Source organism: Xiphophorus couchianus, chromosome 18, assembly GCF_001444195.1.
Source record: "Xiphophorus couchianus chromosome 18, X_couchianus-1.0, whole genome shotgun sequence".
Lineage (NCBI taxonomy): Eukaryota > Metazoa > Chordata > Actinopteri > Cyprinodontiformes > Poeciliidae > Xiphophorus > Xiphophorus couchianus.
In genome coordinates this window covers 12,887,084-12,909,484 of record NC_040245.1, presented here as the reverse complement: position 1 = coordinate 12,909,484, position 22,401 = coordinate 12,887,084, and the positions used below count along the sequence as shown (strand labels likewise).

Here is a 22,401-nt window from a genome sequence, read left to right as displayed (position 1 = left end):
CTTATATTCATTTATTTAAGTGTTTAAACTTAAACACTAATACACATGGAAACATTTATATTAAGAGGATGTTGAACTATGACAGGAAACATTTGAATTAAATAGATGAGGCTGGAGGGCTAGTGTTTAAGCTATTGACATAAATCTTTTTGTTGTGTTTCTTATTCATGCGTCCCAGATTTTACTCTAAAATAAGAAAATAGACACAAGACTATCATAAGACACACAGCAACATGAAGGTAATTTCCCTTTTTTGCTAAAAGACAAAAAGAGGAAATTATCCTTATCCAAACAATTCTTCTACAAGCCATATCTACTGATGAGACATTTTTACTGAAGAAAACATCTGCTCTCAAATCACCAAAGTCAGTGCAATGGGTTATGTTCATCAAAGAGTTTCTGTGTTGAAGAAGTCACTGTACTTTTGCAGATACATACACATTCCTGTACAACCAAAAAAGGAAGTGGCTAGGTACTTTTGCATGATTCACAGGGGGTTGGGGTGGTCACCAGGGCAAAACACTTTAAATACCCCTCAGAGCTTCATGATGCCAGTGGCTTGTTTGGACAACTCAGTGTCAACAATGTTTCCTTTGCTGATGCTGCTGCTGCCGGTGTTGGCTCAATACTCCTTTGCTCTGCCTCTGCCTACTGGGAAGAAAGAAAACCTTGTCACAGAAAAGGTCAGGATAGACGACCTCTTGATAGCTGAGGTAAGATTCTTGTAAACCTTTTTTCCTTCGTATACTTACTTCAGTGTTTTCTTGTAATTTGGCATAAAATCTGTTTGTTTTTTTTACACAGAAATACCTTCGTCACTACTATGGTCTTCCAACTGGTCTCCAAAGTAGACAGTCGTCATTAAGTGATTTTAAAAACAAGATCCAGCAAATGCAAAAGTTTTTCAAGCTTCAGGTAACCAGAAGTATGCAATTGTTAATTTAGACTTTTTCTGTGGTTCTTTTCTTTTCTCATCAGCATTTTAAGAGTAAATTGTATAGACAACATTTTACATATGGAAGAAGTTCTCATCCTTTTAAAGTCTTTAGAAAGAGCAAAGTTTTGACATTGACACTTGTTTACAATTTTCTTGTTTTTCCACTTGCGAAGGTAACTGGAAATCTTGATGACAACACCCTGGAGGTCATGAAGCTGCCCAGATGTGGCGTGCCAGATGTTGGGGAGTACAACCACTTCCCTCGACACCTCAAATGGGAAAACAACAACGTCACATTCAGGTAACTATTAAATTCTTAAGAAGAGAATTTGATATTTTGAGTCAATTTTATAAAAATGTTCTGATTGTCTCATGTTCCCCAATGTTTCAGGATTGTGAATTATACTCCCGATCTGAAGCGATCTGATGTAGACAGAGCAATCCGAAACGCGCTGAATGTTTGGGCGGATGTCACCCCTTTGACCTTCAAGAAGATGCATGATGGCAACGCAGACATTATGATCAGCTTTGGAACAAAAGGTGATGAAGCACTGTGGCTTTTAGAAAGTACACATGTTAAATAGTTCATGTTAGGTTCAGCAGGCTGAATACTTGTTTGCCTTTTGTACTGAAGAGCATGGTGACTACAATCCATTTGACGGACCTGATGGGCTGCTGGCTCATGCCTACCCTCCAGGCCCAGGCATTGGAGGAGACACTCACTTTGATGAGGATGAACATTGGACCAAAGATTCATCAGGTGACTATAATGCAGATGTATAACTAATAGCAGACCGAATTGTGTCACAAAAGAACAGTGGCTTAAATTCTATGTATTTTCTCTGCAGCATACAATCTGTTTATTGTAGCAGCCCATGAGTTAGGTCACGCACTTGGTATGTCCCATTCATCGGACGCAGGTGCCCTGATGTTCCCAGTCTACTCGTTCACCTCTGGCTTCCCACTGGCTGAAGATGACATTGAAGGCATTCAAGCGCTCTATGGTGGGCATATGGAAACTTTGGTTAGAAATTGTAATGTACAATAATTGCATGAGGAAAGTCTGTTCATGCTATTGTAAATGTCAATTTCAGGTCCCAACCCCAATCCCAGAAAAAGGAAGCCCAAACCCGATGCACCTAACAAATGTGATCCTGAGTTGAGTTTTGATGCTGTAACAGAATTACGAGGAGAAACCATCATTTTCAAAGACAGGTAAAGTGAAGGCATGTCCCCGGATCCAGGTGCCCCGATGAATGGGCACCTGCGACAGGTAAAGTGAAGGCTAACATCGTCCTAATGGCTCACATTGAAACCAAACTCCTCATTATTAGTAAACTGTTTCACAGTGGTAAAACTGGAAAATATAACAAAAATGACAAGAAGTCAATATCCAATAATGACTTTAACTCTTCGAAGTTAGTTTTTTTAAAAGTCACATGAAGCTCTTCATCTCGACCCACCAGAGTTTTACCTAATCCTGCACTTCATTTGATGAACAGTCAGTGGCAGCTTAGAGATAACCTTGCCATTGCCAACTTATCACAGTTTTTTTGCGATATAGGCTAATGTGTCTGGACAAAAATCCAGTTTTCATCTGAACCAGTTTCAATTATTACCCCATCCCAATTTCCCCACCTGTAACATTTTTGTGAATGCTTGGCCAGTTTGTCTGCAGCTCTGCTTCTTTTTGCAGGTTCTACTGGCGTCTCCATCCACAGATGGCAGAACCTGAGCAAACACTGATCAAGTCCACATGGCCCTCCCTGCCAAATAAAGTGGATGCAGCGTATGAGTACCCAGAGAAGGATTTAGTCTTCATATTTAGTGGTGGGTTAAATATAAATGTCTGATTATCTAACATATACTACACAGCACATGTAACACCAATACCCTGTTGTTTGTTCAACCAGGGATCCGTATGTGGGCCTTGAATGGATATTCAGTTGTGGATGGCTACCCAAAGTACATACATAAACTTGGTCTTCCCAAATCAGTTAGAAAGATAGATGCAGCTGTGCATATAAAAAACACTGGGAAAACTCTGCTCTTTGCCGATGAAGAGTACTGGAGGTAAGATGTTACACAGAATGTGATATTAAAAAGGCAAGAATACATTTTTTGTGCTTCACAGCTTGGTCTCTTGGAATCTTTATTGATTCTCTGTATTTCTGTGCATTTTGTGTTACCTACAGTTACGATGAAGCAACAGGCACCATGGACCCTGGTTTTCCTAAATCTGTTGAGGATGACTTTCCAGGAATGCATGACGAGTTTGATGCTGTCACTTTTCAACAGGGTAATATGCAAAACTCAGTATTTAGTTAATGATCCAATGTGTAATATTTACTGGTAGCAATAAAATACGGGACTCAAATCTGTTCATTTAGAACAAAGGATCCCAATTTATTTTTTGACTTTCCTTCCACTAAATACTCATGGCAATGATTTGAAATCTCAGAACACAGATCACAAATACTGTTTAACAGAACACTTTAAAAAGTGACTTTTTGATGATGCAGCAACAATAAACCTTCAATGTAGAATCCTATAATAAGAATAAGTGTTTTTTTTACTCATGCCTCTTTATTTAATAGATTAAATAAGAAGTCTATACTCCTTCTAGTATAGACTAAATATAAGTGCTCATAACTAATATGAGCACTAAAAATAGCTTGTTATGTATTTCAGGAAATTAGCAGAAACTCTAATCTGCTGCATCTTTCAAATTAGAGAATGTGGAGCATTTAAATTAAATTATTGAAGTTTCCAACCTTACCACCAGATGTTGCAAAAATACTTCACACGGCTCCTTTAAAGAAATTCCTGTGAATATTTGATGTTTTCTATATTCTGTCATTTCCTTACATTTGTTCATCTTTGTTCTCTTGCAGGCTACTTGTATTTCTTCCATGAAAATATGCAGTATGAGTACAGTTACAGATTCAGGAAGGTGATCCGCATTATGAGGACCAACTCCTTCCTCAACTGTATGTGAACAGATGATAAACAGTCTAGACAAATTGGGATGGGACAAAACGCAGTAGGGTGTTAAAATGAACAGATTTAGGGTATAAACAAATAAATGTCAAAAGATTTGTGCTGGACACAGAATTCCATGTGATTCTTCAGAATTTCATGAACTTATAATTTACCTATTTATTTTGCATGTGTTGCTTATTTATACTGGATGTTTTCTAACAGATATTCACCAGGATGTCTGTAGGAATTTATTGACTGAATTCAACTTACATGGATTCACACATGTGAATAAATAAAGTCTAATTTTCTTTGCATTCCTCATTGGTGTGGCTAACTGACTTCTCTAGTTTCTAAGTTACAACAGGTGGGGTGTTTTGTGTGTTTACTACAGATGCGCTTACTGCCTGCCCTCACACTTTTCAAACTTTCATTTGTAGAAAGATATTAAAAGCTGTGTGTCACTGTTTGACTTAATAGCTAAACAGATGTTGGTCTGTCACATAAAGTCTTAATAAAATACATTGAAATTTGAGACTGCAACCTGAGAAAATATGAAAAACTTAAAGAGGAATCAACATTTTTGAAAGGCACCCTGAAAAAGATATTTTACAAAGATTCAGATACTTTTGATTTTATTTGATTTTACTATTCAACAGATGCACTATCAATAAACTAGCTCAGTACACACAAAGCAGAAAAAGGAGAAGAGTCTTTTTACAGCAGTTCTTTTAATTGTAGATTTTCAATAAATTCATTTGCATAATGTTACCACAAGAGGACGCTAGAAATTTACAGTTTGAGAACAGCCGCCATCCTCTTGGAAGAGACTCCTGATCCAGTTAGAGTCCTTCAGTAAATTTTGGGAGAGGTTAATTGACTGTCATATACTGTGTAACATCAGTGATCATAAAACGCTGCATCATTCCCAGGATTTCTCACTCAGACGTCTAAATTACAAAGCATTTCAAGTCAAACAATAATTAAATTTATGCACTTTCAGCAGAAAAGGGCTGAGAAAAGTTTTTTTTTTTACTAAGTCATTATTTCAAAATGTAAAGTGTATCACCTTACCTGAACACTAACCACTTCAGTAAATAGTTTCTATGTGGTGAGTTAAAAAGAATGTGTTGAAGGACAGACGTGAGATGAATTAAGATTGTTTTCATTTGCGTCCACTAAAAAAAAAAAAAAACTGGCCAAAGACCTTGCGTCAAAGTCCAGGAAATAGTGTTTCCTGAACCAAGAAGCCTAATCCACAGGCTCAGTCATGTGGATGTAATTAGAGAGCAGTGAAGCAATCACATCATTTGGCTTTTTTTTTTTTTTTTTAAGGTTTTGGGGAATTTTGCTGCGTCAACAGATCACAAATTCTGTTTGTTCATCACTGTGCTGCCAGAAACACACAAAATATCTGAAAAGTTGACCTTCGTAAATATGCTATGCTTTTGGTGTGAGACTCTGGAAACTGTTTTAGAGAAAAGCTGTTAGTAAAATCTCTTCTCCTCCAGCTTTGTTTGCATCTTGTTGAAGGTTGAATGTCAGCAGCCAGAGAAACAGAGCTGCTGTTCAGTCTGAAGCCCTCATTTATCAATGGAAACTAAAAAAGGGATGCTCTTGTTTTTCCAGGTTTACAGACATGTTCTGACACGCTCATTTGTGGTTTGCTCAAACCCATGAACTGTGGAAGACATTAAAAAACTTGTCCAGGAAACAGAAAAACCTAGATACATAGATAAAAAACAACATCATTTCAGTCTTTTAAGGTAGTTTTATAGTTAAAGTCAGCTTCACTCTTTTTATCTCATTAGAGCCCCAGCTGGACATCTCGATCTGCTCTCTGCACCAGTCAGAACATATTACTGTAAGCCGCTCACAGACAAAACGAAAACATAAATTAGGGATTATGAGAAGATAATCAACTCTGAATTTTAAAGTCTTACTGTTCTGAAGGGTTTATAGAGTCAGGTATGTTTCAAATTCTGCTGATGGTCACGAAACTAAAACTTGAGCCAGGATGACTATAGGGCTGCAATGATCTGGATTTTAGCAGTCAGACTGGGATGAGCCAGCAAAAAGCATATCGCCACACATCTTTAAATTAACATTTTAGTCAACTGTTTTTTTTTTTTTTCACTGTTTCACTCTTATTTTATTTGTAGATCTGCCATGACTCCATTTTTACCTTTGTCTCAGAGGCTTTCGTAACAAACGAATAAATAAAATGTGTTCTGAGGCTGGTCAGAAAAAAGACGAAAGAGAAAAGTTTTGCAGAGCAGGAGTGCTTGATGGAAACCAGATGGAGGAGAACAACAGGGAGGGCAGCGAGCTCAGGATATAAGCCGTTTCCTCTGGGAACCTCCACTCCCAGACCACCACTAGGAACAAAGTTACGCAAGACCCCCGCTCTACCTTTGCTAAGCTGCTTGTTCAGAATGTAAGCAAACCCTGTGGGGTAGAGAGACATGGTTTCTTTGTGGGAACTAACAAGCATGCACACACCTCATAACAAATTCATCTTTAGCAATTGTGGGGCACACAAGCTGTTTTATGGTGCCAACAGATACTGTTTGTACAAGTGAATTTTAAAATTCGCAAGTAAAAGAAGAATCTATGGTGTTTGTGGTGCAGAGTGTGCAACCCTCTTATTTCCTTCCCTAATGTCAGTTTATTTACTGCAGGGTCTTTCTTTTTCTTGTCATGCTCCTGCATGTTGCTTTATTAACGAAGCCATGCCTGACTAAAGAGGTGCAACCTCTGTGCAGATTAACCCTTAAACCTAGAAAAGCTGATTCTGCAGCTATTGATTGGTACAGTGGTGTACAAACCCAGATAACTGTCAGCACAGATAGATTACAGAGATCAGTTCACCAGAGATCCAGTGTTGATCTTATCAAAGGCTGGGAGAACATTATTAGGAAGCTAAAAATTTCTTTTTCCTCCCTTTTCATGCAGGGGAGGAAAAATTTGTTTGATGAACATTTTTGTATATCTGCTCTATGGTTGGATTTCTTTATTTATTACCTTTAGATGTCTCGAGGTGAAATCCACTTGGAGAGTTTTGTGAACTGAACTCACAGTTGACTCAGACATGTTGAACCTGCAATGGCGCCTGAGCTCTTGGGCTCCGAATCATCATGGAAACCAGTGGGAGGGCCTTCTAAATGTCTACAAAAATAGTGAATCACGCACTGCTCATTTCTCAACATTTACTTCATGGCTTATTTCAGTAACAATGTTGTCAAATTCTGACAACATTGTTAAGAAATGTTGTCAGAATTTGAAGTAGTTTATCATTTAAACTTTTGGTTGGTTGAAAACACTGTTTAAGTAACCCAGGGTACTTGTTGAACTTTCAGGAGATTGTCAATAATCTAAATTGAGCCTTTCTGACAATCCGATGACTAATTTAAATGTTTAAATGAACAGGAACTGTGAAGGAAGAGTTTACAAATTCATCTTCTCACTGGAAATAGTGAGATATTTGCAGTGGGACAATGTCAACACATGGCCGGACATCAAGCTGACATAATGATCTATTTTAAGGCATTTTCGCATATCTTAGTTGTGAGTGTATGTGTGTGCAGGGGTGTGCGTGTGTATGGTTGTTTTGTGTTATGTGTCTGTTGCCCAGTGATGGAGTGGCAACCTGTCCAGGTTGCATCCGCTCTAAGCAATACAAGAAGAAGCAGCTCTAGCCTATGGATGAATGGATTAATGTTTCTGCCAAATATTCCTTTCATCCTTTAACACTAATCATTTTTGTTCCTCTAGTGTTTGCTAACAGCATTTCTTGTTCACACAATGCCAAATACTTCTTGTTAGCATATGAATGACAAAAACATTTCTGCATTGAATAGTTTAAAAAAAAAACATTGCTTCTGGTGTAGAAGTCAGTTTTACACCAAGACTGCGGCAGCTATAAAAGCCAAACTGGTCATTTTCTACAGAAATACAAACTTTGAAGGCAACAGTGGCTCAGAAAAAACAATTGGATCTTTGTGCTCCATAACAATCTGACCTGACGAATTGTTTTTCTGACAAACAAAACCTCTGTGCTGCCCTGCAGTTCACTGAGTTCGAGCAAAGGGACATTTAAAGCAAGAACACAACATTTTAACTTATTTCCTTCATTGTGTTGTATTTAGCAGAAAAAAGCTACGACTGCACAGTTTCAGTGGCAGTTGGAGCTCAGGATTGAATGAAAATGAATTAGCTTCTCAAATGGCTGGTTTCTCCAGAGGATCTTTTCAGGAAGTCACAATACATTTGTCTGATATCTGCTCAAGCAGGAACAATGTGTTTAATAAAGACACCCAGGTTCTACTTATCTGGACAAATTATACACAACCCAAAGCTTCCCTCAACTTTGAATTAATCACATCTTACTACTGGGTCACCACATAAAAGCAATCCGTTACCTTTCAAGTTCTGTGCTCACATTTGCTGCACTGCAGCAAATCCATGCTCAAATGCAGAGTGGCATGCTTTTGCATTGAACCCCCTCGAAACAAGTAGAATAATTTTTTTGTGATTATAGAGGATTACCAGTTTTACATGTTTGGAGCAACTTTCTTGTTGCATAGTTCTCTCTTGAATTTGGGTCAGAACTTTGGCTAGGCTGTGCTACCATGATTATGCTTCATTTAAGGTATTACTTTGTAAATCTGCTCCATAAACCTTCTGGAAGGTGAACTTCCAGTCCAGTCCAGATTTTCTATTGGACTTTGCTACGATTAGGTTAATCTAATATCTACCTGATGACACTCAGTGATAAAGAAAAGCAGCCCACAGCATGACGTTGACACCACCATGTCTTATGATGATCATCATATGTTCAGGCTGATTTGTTAATTTTCCACAACTCAGTATTTTGCATACATATATACAACTTCCATTTGCGCTTCATTTGATCTGTTCAGGCTTGTGGCAAAAAACAAACGGGACTCCTTGAAGGTTTTTTTTAAACATTGTTTAAAAACCATCAACAGAGATATTGTTTTGTAACATAACCTTACTTTAAGCTTATCTCTAACATTATTTCTGACCTGTCTGCACTGTTTCTTGTTCTTCATGCTGTTTGTTTGATAATGTTATAATGTGTGAATAGTTGTTTTTTATATATATACGTATATATATATTTTAAACCGTGTGTCGGCTTCCTTCCTCTTCACAGTTATCTTCTAATTTCTGTTAATCTGTCACATAAAACCCCAAAAATATGCAATCAGTCAGGAAATCAACCTTTCATTCATAATGTTTTTATAACATCTTATGAATGAATCTTCTGGATGTCAGATTTTGTCTATCAAGACAAGTTTTATGTTCCAAAGTCTTTGATCCTTGAGAAAACAAAAGAAAGACAATTTAACAGAACATGTTTGGTTATGTCTGTTCCTTTACTCCTGTGGGAAATGCAGCTTCCTCCCCTCCTTTGGCCTAATTAAACAACCCTGCCATTGTTAGCAACCTCTGAAGCCAAAATTTCTGTAAGAATCTATAAGGAACATTTTTACTTCTCCTCTTGTTTTTGCTCTGCCTACTTTGCTCTGATGAATAGACTGACATCTATAATAGCAGCAAACTTTAAGTAAGAGTTCCTTGCAAAATTGAAAACATAGATAATTATTAAGTTTACTTAATTTGAGCACATTTAATATTTATATGACAATGTCAAGCATTTTTCACAGCAGCTACTTTTGGCTTTGATTTCAGGTGTGCAAAATCTTACCTTGAGCATGAGCTTTTCAAATTGTGCTATTAAATTATATATGCATGCAGTTTGAATGCTTTCAGCCATTTGGTAGCTTTATCGGATTTGAACAATTCAGTTAACAGGGAGGCTGTCCAAGAAAGAACTGTAAAAAAAAAAAAAAGCGTTTTGAGCTACGCATCGTAACATGTGGAATCAAAAATATTTTTGAACTTATGCTCCAGCCTGATTTCAAAACATTTCCTTGTCTAGTTCATTTTTTATTAGTTCAGGCACGTAATGGTTGTGTAAACCTTTCATGAATGGTTCCTATAGGATCGGATTACTGTAGCAATCCGATCCAAAAACTTGCTGGATTTGTGTTGCCTAAACTGGCCCGTGCAGAGCAAAGGTATAAATGGTAAATTTGAAAAAAATAGAAAAAATCAAAAACAGGAAAGTGAAAATCTTATTATAAACAGGATCCGTGTTAATGTCAGTCAAGTTTTAGGAGGTAACAACTGAAGTGTTTGTACAATTTAACATCCAGAAATGTTAGCATCTTTATCCAAACCTCCCCTGCAGTTTGTGTTTTGCATTGCGTCACTGTTTGGGGTGGTTACTGGACTATAGGCTAAAAAGGAAGTGAGTCCCCAGACCAAATTCTGTTCAGATCCAGAGAATAGAATGGATTTATGTCAAGAATTGTATTGTATGAAAATTCATCAGTTAGTAATTAGTGAGAGCCAAAACATCTGAAATTTACCAATCGTAGCAACAGAAGATCTAAACATAGTATTATATTTAATAAGTTTAGCTGATTTTTGTGATATTTAGTTCTGGTTGGGTGAGATCAGCGTCATTGCTGAGGTACTCAGGAGAGGAAAAGTAACTGAGCTGTCATGCATAGATTCTCAGACAAAGTTATTTACATTGGTCAAGTTATTTGGTCAAGTAGATCACCAAAACTTCCTTTCTTGTTTATTTTCATGGCCAAACAGTTTATTAATCGTTTGCCTGAAGATCATTCTACTACCATGAGCATTTTTAATGATTTGCGAGAAGAAAAATGTGGTCAGTGTCTGTTATCTTCTATACGTTTGAGTCAGGTGAGGTTGGAGCTCGTACAAGAAATGTTGAATGAAATTTGCAAAGAATACATGATCCAGCAGCAAGCAGTTTACCTGAGGAACAACTGCCTTGAGAAAATTGGAGTGTAAACTAAAAAGGGTCTCTATGTAGCTTTTTTCTTTTAGTGTTAAAAGAAACCAATCCCATACTAAATGCAGCTGGGTTCTGGTTCCTTGGCTTTAAACAAGCTATTGTTTTACAAGCGAGACATAAAAAATAAAAATAAAAAAAATCACACAAGCATCTGGAAGTGTTTTGCGCATAGGATCAGTATTCTGAAGGCGTTCTGTCAGCCCTACACTGACTGCAGGGGAATTTTAGTTACAGTCGAACATAGTGAAGAAAAAAGATTCAGCCTTTGTCAACATGCTTAAAATCTGAAACCCCAGTTTCAGGATGCAACACGTACACCTACATTCTGATGCAATAGCTGAAACTCCCTTGGATCAGCTTGTTGTTTTGGCAGATTCTGACCTTGAAAGAAAGAGAAAGAACGAATTTCCTCATCCTTACAAAGCAAACACTGTACTCATTGCCAAGGACACACAGGATGCCTGTCAGCTGCTGTGTCTGATATCCCCCCCCCCCCCCCCCCCCCCAGTTTTCTCTGGTGGTCTTCTTCCCAATCACTTTGCCAAGACATCGTGCTTAGTCCAGTATGATAACCAGCAAAACCTCAAGTCTCATAACGCTTTACAGCATTTCTTTAAGCACAATTTAAAACAACTCTGCTGAGATCTGAGTTTCTTGCCGTGTCCCAGAGAGAACCACACCCTGGTGTGATTCAAACCTCTGCAGGCACGAAATCACACAGTGCTGGAACTCCAGGAAAATGTTGACTTCAGTGCAGACAGTAGCACATTTTCCAAACTGTGGTTTTATTTTTAGCTTGTGTTTATTTCTTTTTTCTCAGTCAAGTCGCCTAGCGATTGTTGCCCGTTTGGACGTCACACAGGATATGAATCAGACGAGTCACTGAGTTCACAGTGTGAGAGGGGTCAATTTATTACATATAAGATTTACATATTAATATGGTTATGTACAGTTTACTTACATTCATACAAATATAGCTCTTTAAACTAAAGCGTTTTCATTAAAGTGGACAGTTTGAAGGCCGATTCCAGTCTCCACAACCGTTCTTGAGACTGATTCTCCTCTTGCAAAAGGAATATCAAGGCGAGTTTACACATGTGCATCAACACATAAAACAAAAATAACTTGCATACAAAAAATGTGATAAACTGTTAGTGGTCCAATTTGTCCAGGGAAACTAAACTTGGTCACTAAAGAGCATGAAAGTAAATCAAGGCTTACTTTTGGTCAACTAGTTCTGACTTTGTTTACGCCTGCTGTGCCATTTCAGTGGAAAAAAAAAAAGGTAAGATCAATAAGAACAGTGGCAAAGTAATGAAATGGTCAGAGAACATGGACTTCAAACAAAGCAAAAAATTATTTTGGTCATTAAATCTAGAGTTTAATATTTGTTGGGGAAAAATATAAAAGGCAGCTTGCGAGGCTTGAAATAAATGCTACACAGTTTAAAGTGTTACAATAATTTAAAAAAACACTGAAATTTGAAATAATAAATTTGAACAGGATGTTTGAGAAAGTGCCAGAGTTTTGAGCATGCAACCTGTTCAATTTTGAGATTGGACTGAATTCTGGTCAAAGTTAAAATAAATCATAAATCAAAACTAATCATTTGATTGATTAATTTGTTGGAGAGGAAACGGATTTAATTAGGATGCAGTATATTCACGGGCTGGTTCCCAATTTTCTCCTGCAAAATCAGCACTTGAAAATTACGAATTTGGAGGGCGTTTGTTAAATTAATATTCAAGTTATCTTGTGTAACATTTGTGTTTGAATTTTTTGCATAAATACTAGGCTTTGTAGTAGCTTAACACAAGGTTATCAAACTGATCTTATGCTGATCGTGCATACTGCAGAGGTTAGTTAAAGTCTTGAAATAGACTGCAACTGTTATATTACATTCAATAACGTACATTCATTTAGAGGAAGGTATTCATCCAAAGTGACTTACAATATGGTGTTTAGTAGTTTATCAGGTCAGCATGTAAACTGGAATAATTGGGAACCAAAACATCAACCTCAACCAGCAGAGTAACACCTGTAAGTCGGATTCTTTAATTTGTCCAGGTCACAGTACAGGAACAACATTGTTCATTGTAAGGCTAGAACACTACAGCTGATCTTTTTTCTTAATTTTAAAGATTTTCATACAATAGATATCCCAAAACACTGTGCATTGCTGCTTTAAGGCTCAACGGGGTAAAACGAACAACCTTTCAGACATTACCTTTTGTAGATTAAACCAACCAGAATGATTAAGCTAAATAACTGCTAAGCTAAACCAAGATAAGATATTAAGGTCTGGTGGTAACTTCAATCAAACGATGCATTCAATTTGTCCTCGGATGTCAGAATTTCTGAGTTGTAAATACCAAATTCAGACCCAACATGGCTGTTGGGAACAGAAGATATTTTGAAAGCAGCAGGAATAAAATGGTTTATTTGCACTGTGGATGTTTTATATTTTACCAGTAGTGTACAATTTGCATTTGTGTGTTTATTTTATTTTGAAATACATATAATAAAGAGAAATGTGTTTTGTATTGCCAACCTGTTTTTGGCTTTTAGCTAGAATAGGCTAGCTCCATTATTGTGACAAAAATAGTTTAAGTTCTGAAATCCGAGGTAAATTGAACATAGCATATAGAAAAACAAACTGTTAAGAAAAGAAAAAAAAGTCTAATCAAGTTCAAAATCGTCCCCCTCATCCAGACATTCAAAGTCTTATGAGTATTCCTAGTGGTTATATGGCAACAATGTCTGTCAATTTCTGACTAGCAAAAGCACAATATTAAAGAAAATACCACATTAGGACTAAGTTCAAGTAGCTCTTAAGACAATCCAATGAAGTGAAAGATATGACTAACATGTTAAAATTAATTCATGATGCAGTTTTTTATGAGTTTAAAAAGTGAAATGTATTAAAACATTAAAGAAGTTGGCCTGCGCTGCTAAAAATACAGCAAAGATTATAAAGTGTCCAGAGTTTTTCAAAGCTACATAAAAATGATAAGGTATGATCCACAGTATCACCAGAGAACAGATTTAACTGAGCGAGAGCGACTCAGACTGTTTTACATATCAGAGCAGACGAGCCTCAGTCCTGCAGTCGTGAATGATAGGAGTGGTTCATTTCCTGAGGCCCGGTCTCATAACACAATGCCGTCTACGTTACAGTGCAGCTCCTCGTTATGCTGGACTTGCCCCATCTGTCGGTGGAACTGTCCCTGTTTTTGCATCCTCCAGCAGTGGATGCTTTGTCCAAGAGTGATACTCTTGATGCTGGGAAGGTGGCTCAACATGTTAGTTGGCAAAGAAGTCACACCAGAACCAGACAAGTTGAGCTCCTGCAGAGAGTCTAGTCCACAGAAGACTGCAGGGCTTAGATTCTTAAGTTTCGAGTTATTCGAGAGGTCCAGAACTTGCAGGTTCTGGAGATCGCTGAAGCTATGCGGCTCAATTTCGTGAAGTTCACCGAGGCCACTGACGGACAAATAAACCAAATCTTTCAGCTGACCAAAGGCTCCCTTCTTGATTTTCAGAATTGGGTTAGCGTCCAGATTTAGGTACCGCAGCGGAAGTCCCGCCATGTTTGGTACGCTAACCAGCTGGTTCACTGACAAATTGACACTCTGAATATGTAAAGATCTTCCATTCAAGGTGGCAGAGACTGACACAAGCTTGTTATGGGACAGATCCACGCTGACAGGTTCACTGTTCACTTTAGCAGAGAACACAGCCATGTCAAACTCCTGGAAACTGTTGTGACTGAGGTCCACCTCGGCCAGAGGGAGGCCCGAGAAACAGCTTGGAGACAGACTCTCCAGATTGTTGTAGCTCAGATCCAAACTCTCCAGGTATCGCAGTTTGGACAACGCACTGGGGCTAACCTGAGAATCACACAAGAGGACAGATATAAATATGGAGAAAATTTTTTTTCTAATGTTCCTGCATCTAAATATTTTTTCATATTTTTCAGTGTTTTTGATCAAGATGGACGACTTTTTTAAATATCTAAATTGCCATTTACAATTTCAAGTATGATTCAAGTAGGTTATATAATAATTAACATTTTTCATAACAGCATGTAGAGGTGACAAGATGTTAAAACGACTGCAAGGTGGCAGAAAAACTCCATTAAATAAGACAGGCAACTAAAATTTACTCATGAATGTCTGTCATAATAACAGTCTTCGTAACATGCAATCTCAAGTCACTTCATGTCACAAATGGATCAGTTATATTGAATTAATCCAAATTTAGGTCAAATATGTCCTATTCACTTAATTACAATCCAACAGTCAGATCCAATAACATGGAGTCCAGTTTTATCTTACTTATAGAATAGTACAAAGTGGTCATAGATCATATCATATACTGACCATTTAAACCCAGAAGGTAAAACATTACCTAAAGAAGCCCATCAGAATGAATTGAGTTTTTCCACCAGCAAGCATGTAGCTACAATGAAGAGCAACCAATTCCTTCCTACAGGAGGAAATCTCCAGCAGAACCAGACTCAAGAGGTGGAGATTACAGAAAGCCAAAAAATAATACTTAAAATTACCTCTGACTGTTATATATGGCAAGACTAGCATGTTTGCTCTCTTACTGATAAATCTGCTTGTAAAATTTCTTGATTGCAATTCCATTTGTGTGCAATTAAAACTCCTTCTTTATTAAATTGATGCTTTAAACATCATAAAATTTAATGGCTGTCATTTCAGCTGCTCTCCTCACACAGACTGCTGTCTGAGTGCAGCACACAGAGCAGGTCACATGACTCACACAGAGAGCTGCAGCAGTTAACGCAGTCTCTCTTAAAATCGGTGTGAAAAGTTGAAAACACTTGCATTGTGTACTAAAAATTACTATGAAGCATGGGACTGCATCAATCCATTCTCAGTTTTTGTACTCTATAAAAATATTTAGTGAGAAAAACTAAGTCTTTTTTCTGTAATTTTGAAAATGCTAAAAATGTCTAATTTATTGATCAATAAAGGCTGCTATTAACAAGAATTTAGTTTTAAATTTTCAAACCCTAAACAAAACGTATGCTATATAGAGTAACTACTATAAATACAATTTGAAGTTTGTCGAATCACTAACCTTAGTAATTTTGTTGCTGCTGAGGTCCAAACTAATTAGCGTGGTGTAGCCTGGACCGGCTAACATGGCATCGCTGAGAGGGCCCATATCATTGGACGACAGGTCCAGGTGGGCGGTGTCCAAAGGGATGGTAATGGGCATGGAGACGCTGGGACCCATGCCTCTGCAGTCCACCCTGGTCAGGCTGAAGCTGTCGAAGAGCCCGAAGCTTTCCACCTCACAGTGACAGCTGGGGTGGCAGTTCCTGACCGCACCGGACTGGACAGCCAGCAGCAGCGACAGGCCGACCCACAAGAGCAGCGCCATTATGCTCTGAAGAGAAAGACAGAGAATACATTACATGTGGGACCTTTTGAAAATGGCCTCACTGCTATTCATACCAGAAACATCATCACTCACTAAACAAACTGCGCAGTTTCGATTAGATCAGAACAGCTTGTTCAAACAAAGCACAGCTGTTCAGTAACTTTAGATTTTCTGTGGGTTCCACAAATGCCATTAGCAAGGCTTTTGTAAAGTTTAAAAAACATTTTTTAAAGCCTTTATTTGTGTAAATGGAGGAGTCCCATTTTTTCTCCTTATCCGCCTCCCAACGGGTGCGACCTAATTTCTCTGATCAATGAGTTCATTTGCACATTCTAGGTCTACGCACTACAATGAGCACAAAGTTCAGATTTAAGGGTATTGTAAATTTTCCTTTTGTCATAAAACTAGAAAAAAAAATCCGATGCTGCTGAGTGCACAAACATGACATTAAACAGATAGAAATTTAAAAATGCTAAAAATAACTAAAGGAAACTATCATACCTTTCTCCTGCTGGTGCTCAAAGAGCATCTGAAAAGAGCTCACTCATCCAGCTCATCTTAAGTAACCTTTGCACACACACCCCAACACACGCACAAGTATAAAACTGGACAGAGGTTGCAAGTTGTGTAACATGTAAATACGCACAGTCACTTTTAGGTCAACTGGGTGGTGATACAGCAGAGAACGCACGTTAAAAGACACGCTCCGCAGTTCTACTGCATCACAGCTGCATGAGAATTTACATTACAGCATCTAACTGAATCGTGCGCGTCCAGGTCGCAATTATCATTCCGTCTCCAGCCCGGCACTGTCTCTGGGCAAACTGCAGGAGTTTTACTTGTTCTTGTCCTAAAAGCCTTAAGGTGCGCCATCTTCAAAACAATCACTTTCACTTCCTTGGTAGAGTAACGGCTTGTTTAGTATTTCCAAAACAAAACAAATGAATGCTGCTCAGGTTACAATTGTTATCAGAAATATGTCAAAGGTGAGGTGCGCTTTCCTCAGCTTACGTAAGGCGCCCCGGTCGTTTATCAGCATTGTGCTGTACAGACTGGTTTTAAGTGCCTTGCCTTTAATCCCGGCTGTTCACCTTTGTGCAGCCTTGCGTCGGACCATTTATCTCCATCCCGCCTTGACTCACATAAAGGCTTATTACATGTACAACTTCAGTCAGACACTTATCTAAGAGAAAAGCGTGTTGAGGTGTGCTCTACATGAAAGTTTGCGTCACTGCAGGTGCAGTGTTTGACCGAACAGAAATGGATTAGTTCTAGGAAAGTAAAAAACAGCCGAATATGTGGCAAAATGAGACAAAAATGTTGTTTCATTTTCTCACTCTTCAATTTTTCAAAACAAATAAATTTAATATTTGACAAAGAAATTATGTTTTCTAGGGATACATGGTATATCGACACCAACATCGGTATCAGCTAATATTAGCAGCTAATATGTTAAGTAATTTCTTAACATATTGATCCAATGAATAAAACTAGACTAATATTAACAGTCGCTATTTATTTCTGTTTTTTCCACAAGGGGAGTGGAGGAGGTTGGTCATGTGACAGTGCAGGACTATGTTGAGTTTAACTGAAGCTGTATGGTCGCTTTCTTTTCTAAGGTGTCAAATATATCAGCCTGAATTTTAGTATCGGTGCATCCCCTAATGTTTTTACAAAAAGTATATATTGATGGGAAACAAAGCTATCCGAGTAACTCTGGCTTCAGTCACCCATTTGATAATGTGAAACATAAGCATAGCAAACACAGATTAAAGTGTATAAGGGAGTAAATGCGTTTATTACGGTACTATACCTGAACATAATAATTACACTGATCTTCAAGGATGGTGAACTTCAGTACCATTTTTTTCCCCCCCATTCTCCTTCACCCTGAGTGAAGGTTGAACTCTCCTCACCTTGCGTTCCCGCACAAATCCTCAACAGTAAATCCCACATAAACTCAAACTGCCTTCAAGAGGACCAGATTCTACTGGTGCAATTAGCCTTGAGCAACAACAGGATGAAACAACGCCTTATCTCCCTCCCCCCAAGTGGGAAACCAGCAAAGGGGTGCGAACACACCCTCAGACACCTTCACAAGTCTCTTTGTGGCTTTATTATTTAAGCAAAAGCAGCAAAGCAACATCTGTTGGCTCCTAAAAACTTTTATTTATTCATTTTACCTAAAGTTAGAGTTAGTTTTAAATCTCAACTGATCAGCTTACAACTACATGCAAAGTTTAGAAGTTATCAGCGTAGTAATCTGACAATTAAAGTATATCATCAGTTACATCAGATTATTAAGTGTGTCAGAAGTCACAGCAATGTTAGATTTGTGCTAGTGGTGTTTAAAGTATTTTCCCCCCCGCAAGGGGAAAATGCAGATAAGGGTTTTCTCTTATCTATAGCCGAAAGATTCCCCATCAGCTGCCTCCTTTAATTCTGTGACAATGTGGTGATAGTTAAAGATAAAAAACCCAATGCCCATCTAGAGCAGGGTGCAGAGAGGAGCTTCAAACCCAGACGTCTGTTTGACTCTTTCATTTGCTCCTACATTAACACTTAACCGGGGCTCGGTTTCTTCATCAACCATCTGCATCGCTCTGATGCATCCTCTGTGTCACCGGGACTGCTCCATCCCAATTTAATCTTCAAGTTGAAGGCATGATGAGTGTGTAATTAGAAGATGCCACCCTAATCCCTTTAACCCAAATGAATGCATGAAGCTGAGGAGACGGCAGGGATTTTAAATTAACTCCCCGGATCTCGAGTGTTTTGAAACAATTAAGAATGGGAAGCCTCATCCTGAAAGATGAATGCTCTCTGCAAACTCATAAGCAATGGGACTCATCATACTCAAACTTTATACCAATCCTGTCTTATAAAAATGAGATGCAGTATTAATTTTAATATTGTGCTATTGGTGTTTAAAGTGAAACTTTTTAGATTAAAACTGTGAAAAGTTACGGTAGTTGTTAAATTTACTGAGAAATTTCATGGGTCCTTTAAGGAACATTCCCTGAAGGTTCCCATATGGTTACATGGTGAAATGTGGAGATAACCTTCAGGAAAGCTGCAGGGCACATTTCCTGAAGGTTTTCTAATGGCTACGGCGAGACTTGAAGTTAACCTTAAGGGAAACAATACATAAACCTTGAAAGTTCCTAGAAAGTCAACATGTAAAAGGTTAAAACTAAAACAAAATTTCCTGAAGGTTACAAAATTTGACCTTCTTTCTAAGTTGTACACATTAGTTCTAGTAAGTTCAAACATAAAAAACCAAATGGCTTTAAGGTCTGCCAGGCCTTCTGGAACTGCAGTAGTGATCTTCATGTTGGCTTTCACACTGCCTGGGGAACGCTACGATTGCATAACAGTTGGTCGATAGCTAACTCAGCCACATAACTGCCAGAGATATTGCCCAACAACAGCAATGAAGATGGTGAGTAATATATGGCGAGAAGTGCTTGATGGGCATCTTTGGATCAACTATCACTGCAGAGCTGGATAACACGATACAACATTTAGTAGGACAAAGTTAGGATGACCTCAAAAGTCTAAGTGCCACTATGAGGACCTTAAGTACTGTACAGCTATTGTAATCAAAATGCCAACTGGTTATTAGCACTCGTTGCTCTGCTACCTTATGCTAGGTAGCTTTTAAACCATGTATAGTTTAAAAAAATAGATGAAAGCAGAACGCCACTGTAGAGTCAAGAAAGAAAAAAACTGTGCCAACTAGAAAACATTTTCTGAAGCAGCCATCAACTGATTTATGAAAATGTACCTTTCTTCCAACTCAGAAAATGGTTTAAAATGGAAGGGTAAATATTTATTATGTCATAAATTCAGTTTACTAGGGTAGCTTTGTCCCTGCTTGTACAGACAATAAAAAAGAAAAAAAAATCAACAAAGTACTAAAGTAATGAAGGCAGCTCATAAATTCGTTGGGTTATTTAGTAGTAAAGCAGTCTGTTCAAGTGCAGCAGGTCTGTCTGGAAGGAAGCCTGTTGTAATTGCAATTGATCAATTCAAATGACCTTCATAATTTCCAATGTGATGATTAATATTTTTTGAAGGGCAATTTTGTTTATAGACATCACAATTCATTTTATTTATGGCTTCAGTTGTAAGTGGATTTTATTTCTGTTTAATTAGTTTTTGGTTGATGTGTTTTACTTTGGATATTTAAAATATCTTCCAGTTCCGGTGTGGAGAGTTCTGTACAAAATTAATGTTTATTGGTCTTTGAGAGGGGAAACTTGCGGTATATTATCAAAGCATTACTTGAAAATTGTCTCAATAATTGCTGGGACAATTTATCATCAAGCAAAATTTGTTATGATGACAGGCCTAATAAAGTAAATTTTGCTTTACTTTATGTGAGCACAGTTCCATTTTATTTTGTTCAGTTGCTATAAGTAAACTGACTTATTTTATACACGTTGTTACGAAACAACCCAAAGAAATTGCTATTGTCTCATTATTTTAAAAAAATATATATCCCCCTTCACGACACGGGGTCAACACATGCTAAAAGCAGTTTTAATTGTGGAACATTGGTCTCATCATTAACGAAAATTGTACTTCCACGCTGCTCTGTGGTAATTCCAGCAGTTCTCCTAACCACAAGCAAACTCTTTACTCTACATCCAAACGTCAGATCTGAAGTTTCGTTTAGGGCCTAATTAAGTGTAAGTAAACTCCCGCAGCTGTGTCTGCATCAGCCCACAGTGAACCAGCACGCCGCCGCTGGCCCGGTGCGTTAACAGGGGAGGCGGGTACGAGCGCTGGCACCTCGGGAGATCAAATTTCCTGCAGCCCGTACGTGGCAAAGCTGTGGGAGCTGAAACATCTCCAACCACCATATCCTAGACATGTTTCTCCTCTCGGTACAGTTACTGTGAGCCCCGCCCCCCTCCATAGCTGTCACGGTCCTCTCCCTGCGCGTGTATCACAACTCTTCAATCAGATCAAAAAAAAGTTTTACTTCCCCCTCTTTCTTCGTCTGTTGTGGGTTTTTTTTTTTTTTTTCTGTGATGCAATAATTTCAGCGTGGTCAGCCCAGTCGGGACAACCAGGAGTGATTTCTGAAGCAAAGAGAGGAGGGGGGGGGGTACGTGAAATCTGATCTGACCAGAAGTTCCGCTGCGTTCCTGCCTCCGAGACCTCAACGCTCTCACAGCTGCGGAGAATTATCACACTCTTCCAGGGCGAAATCCCCCCACCCCCAAATAATAATAAAAAAAACAAAAAACGGTGGCACTTTTTCTCAACTTCTAACGTCATAAACTCTATTCGGAAAACTTACTTTGGTGTCTTTTGATCCTGACACAGTCGTCGCTCTTGGGCTCTTCTCACTTCACCGCTCCCATTAGCACTCCCGTGTCGCGGTCGTTCGTCTCTCTTCTGGTCCTCATCGGCTCTAATGGTTCTCCTCTGGGTGTTCTCAGTTGTAATAAACTGTCACGACCTGGGAACTCTCGGAGGCACTGCTCTGTTCCCATCCCACGAAGCCCTGCCTGCTCTTAGCTTGGTTTTTATTTCACTGTAAAGCAAGCTGGAGGGCCAAACGACAGCACTTCCGAAGACGGATTTTCAAATTAAAAGGTTTCGAATTCAATTTGAAACAAATGAACTTGGAGAAATTTGATTTGGAGAGTGAGTTTTGTTTCTGCAGTGAGGTTATGACCTTCAAGAAAGTAGTTTATAATCCGGGAAATCTTAATGCAACATATTTTTCCAAAATTGGTAGTAAGTAGCAGTCCCATTTCTTACTCCCTTTCAACTTTCGCTGTCTTTTTACTTTTAAAGCTCAGCTCGTAAAACGTCCTGTCTTTGTCCAGGGCTCTTGAGATGTCGCTGCCTTCTTCCGCCCCCTTGTGGAAATGTCTCAGAAAAAGAAAAAAAAAACGCGTTGCGCAACCAAACGGCAGTTTATTTTATTTTCCCCTCAAGTTAACTTCTCTGATTGAAGTGATAAGAAATAATGTGAACGGAAACAGACTTTATCCGTGGCTGCGCTGCCTTCTCGTTAATTCTAATTCTTAAGCTCACACAAAATCAGCCTATACTTGCTTTGATATGCTCTGTAACTGTTATGACTACTCTGCAGACTACAAAATAATAGTTATGGTTATGGTTACAGCAAACA

The 22,401-nt window shown here is 38.3% G+C and overlaps 2 protein-coding genes across 3 annotated transcripts; one reads left to right on the top strand and one right to left on the bottom strand.

The window, feature by feature from the left end:
• The first annotated feature begins 530 nt into the window (after positions 1 to 530).
• mmp13b (matrix metallopeptidase 13b) lies at positions 531 to 4,238 on the top strand. Its single transcript, XM_028044560.1, has 11 exons — positions 531 to 713; positions 805 to 915; positions 1,111 to 1,238; positions 1,329 to 1,477; positions 1,572 to 1,697; positions 1,786 to 1,941; positions 2,032 to 2,152; positions 2,634 to 2,767; positions 2,851 to 3,010; positions 3,133 to 3,236; positions 3,832 to 4,238. Exons 1-11 carry the CDS (start codon positions 546 to 548, stop codon positions 3,933 to 3,935), a joined length of 1,461 nt encoding a protein of 486 aa, XP_027900361.1. The 5' UTR covers positions 531 to 545; the 3' UTR covers positions 3,936 to 4,238.
• A 7,481-nt stretch (positions 4,239 to 11,719) lies between these two features.
• On the bottom strand, positions 11,720 to 21,802 carry tsku (tsukushi small leucine rich proteoglycan homolog (Xenopus laevis)). Of its 2 annotated transcripts, none has more exons than XM_028045581.1 (3): positions 21,559 to 21,802; positions 15,942 to 16,253; positions 11,720 to 14,722 (listed from the first exon to the last, which is right to left on the bottom strand). In XM_028045581.1, exons 2-3 carry the CDS (start codon positions 16,245 to 16,247, stop codon positions 13,982 to 13,984), a joined length of 1,047 nt encoding a protein of 348 aa, XP_027901382.1. In that variant the 5' UTR covers positions 16,248 to 16,253; positions 21,559 to 21,802; the 3' UTR covers positions 11,720 to 13,981. The 2 variants fall into 2 exon arrangements, with proteins under 2 accessions (XP_027901382.1, XP_027901383.1); XM_028045582.1 differs by lacking the exon at positions 21,559 to 21,802 and adding an exon at positions 16,749 to 19,947.
• Between the last annotated feature and the right edge of the window lie 599 nt (positions 21,803 to 22,401).

Coding starts and splice junctions, on each gene's coding strand:
- mmp13b (XM_028044560.1), top strand. CDS start 546: ATGATGCCAGTGGCTTGTTTGGACAACTCAGTGTCAACAATGTTTCCT. Junction 916..1,110: donor AAAAGTTTTTCAAGCTTCAG/GTAACCAGAAGT, acceptor CCACTTGCGAAG/GTAACTGGAAATCTTGATGA. Junction 1,239..1,328: donor AACAACAACGTCACATTCAG/GTAACTATTAAA, acceptor CCAATGTTTCAG/GATTGTGAATTATACTCCCG.
- tsku (XM_028045581.1), bottom strand. CDS start 16,247: ATGGCGCTGCTCTTGTGGGTCGGCCTGTCGCTGCTGCTGGCTGTCCAG. Junction 14,723..15,941: donor GCAGCAACAAAATTACTAAG/GTTAGTGATTCG, acceptor TGTGATTCTCAG/GTTAGCCCCAGTGCGTTGTC.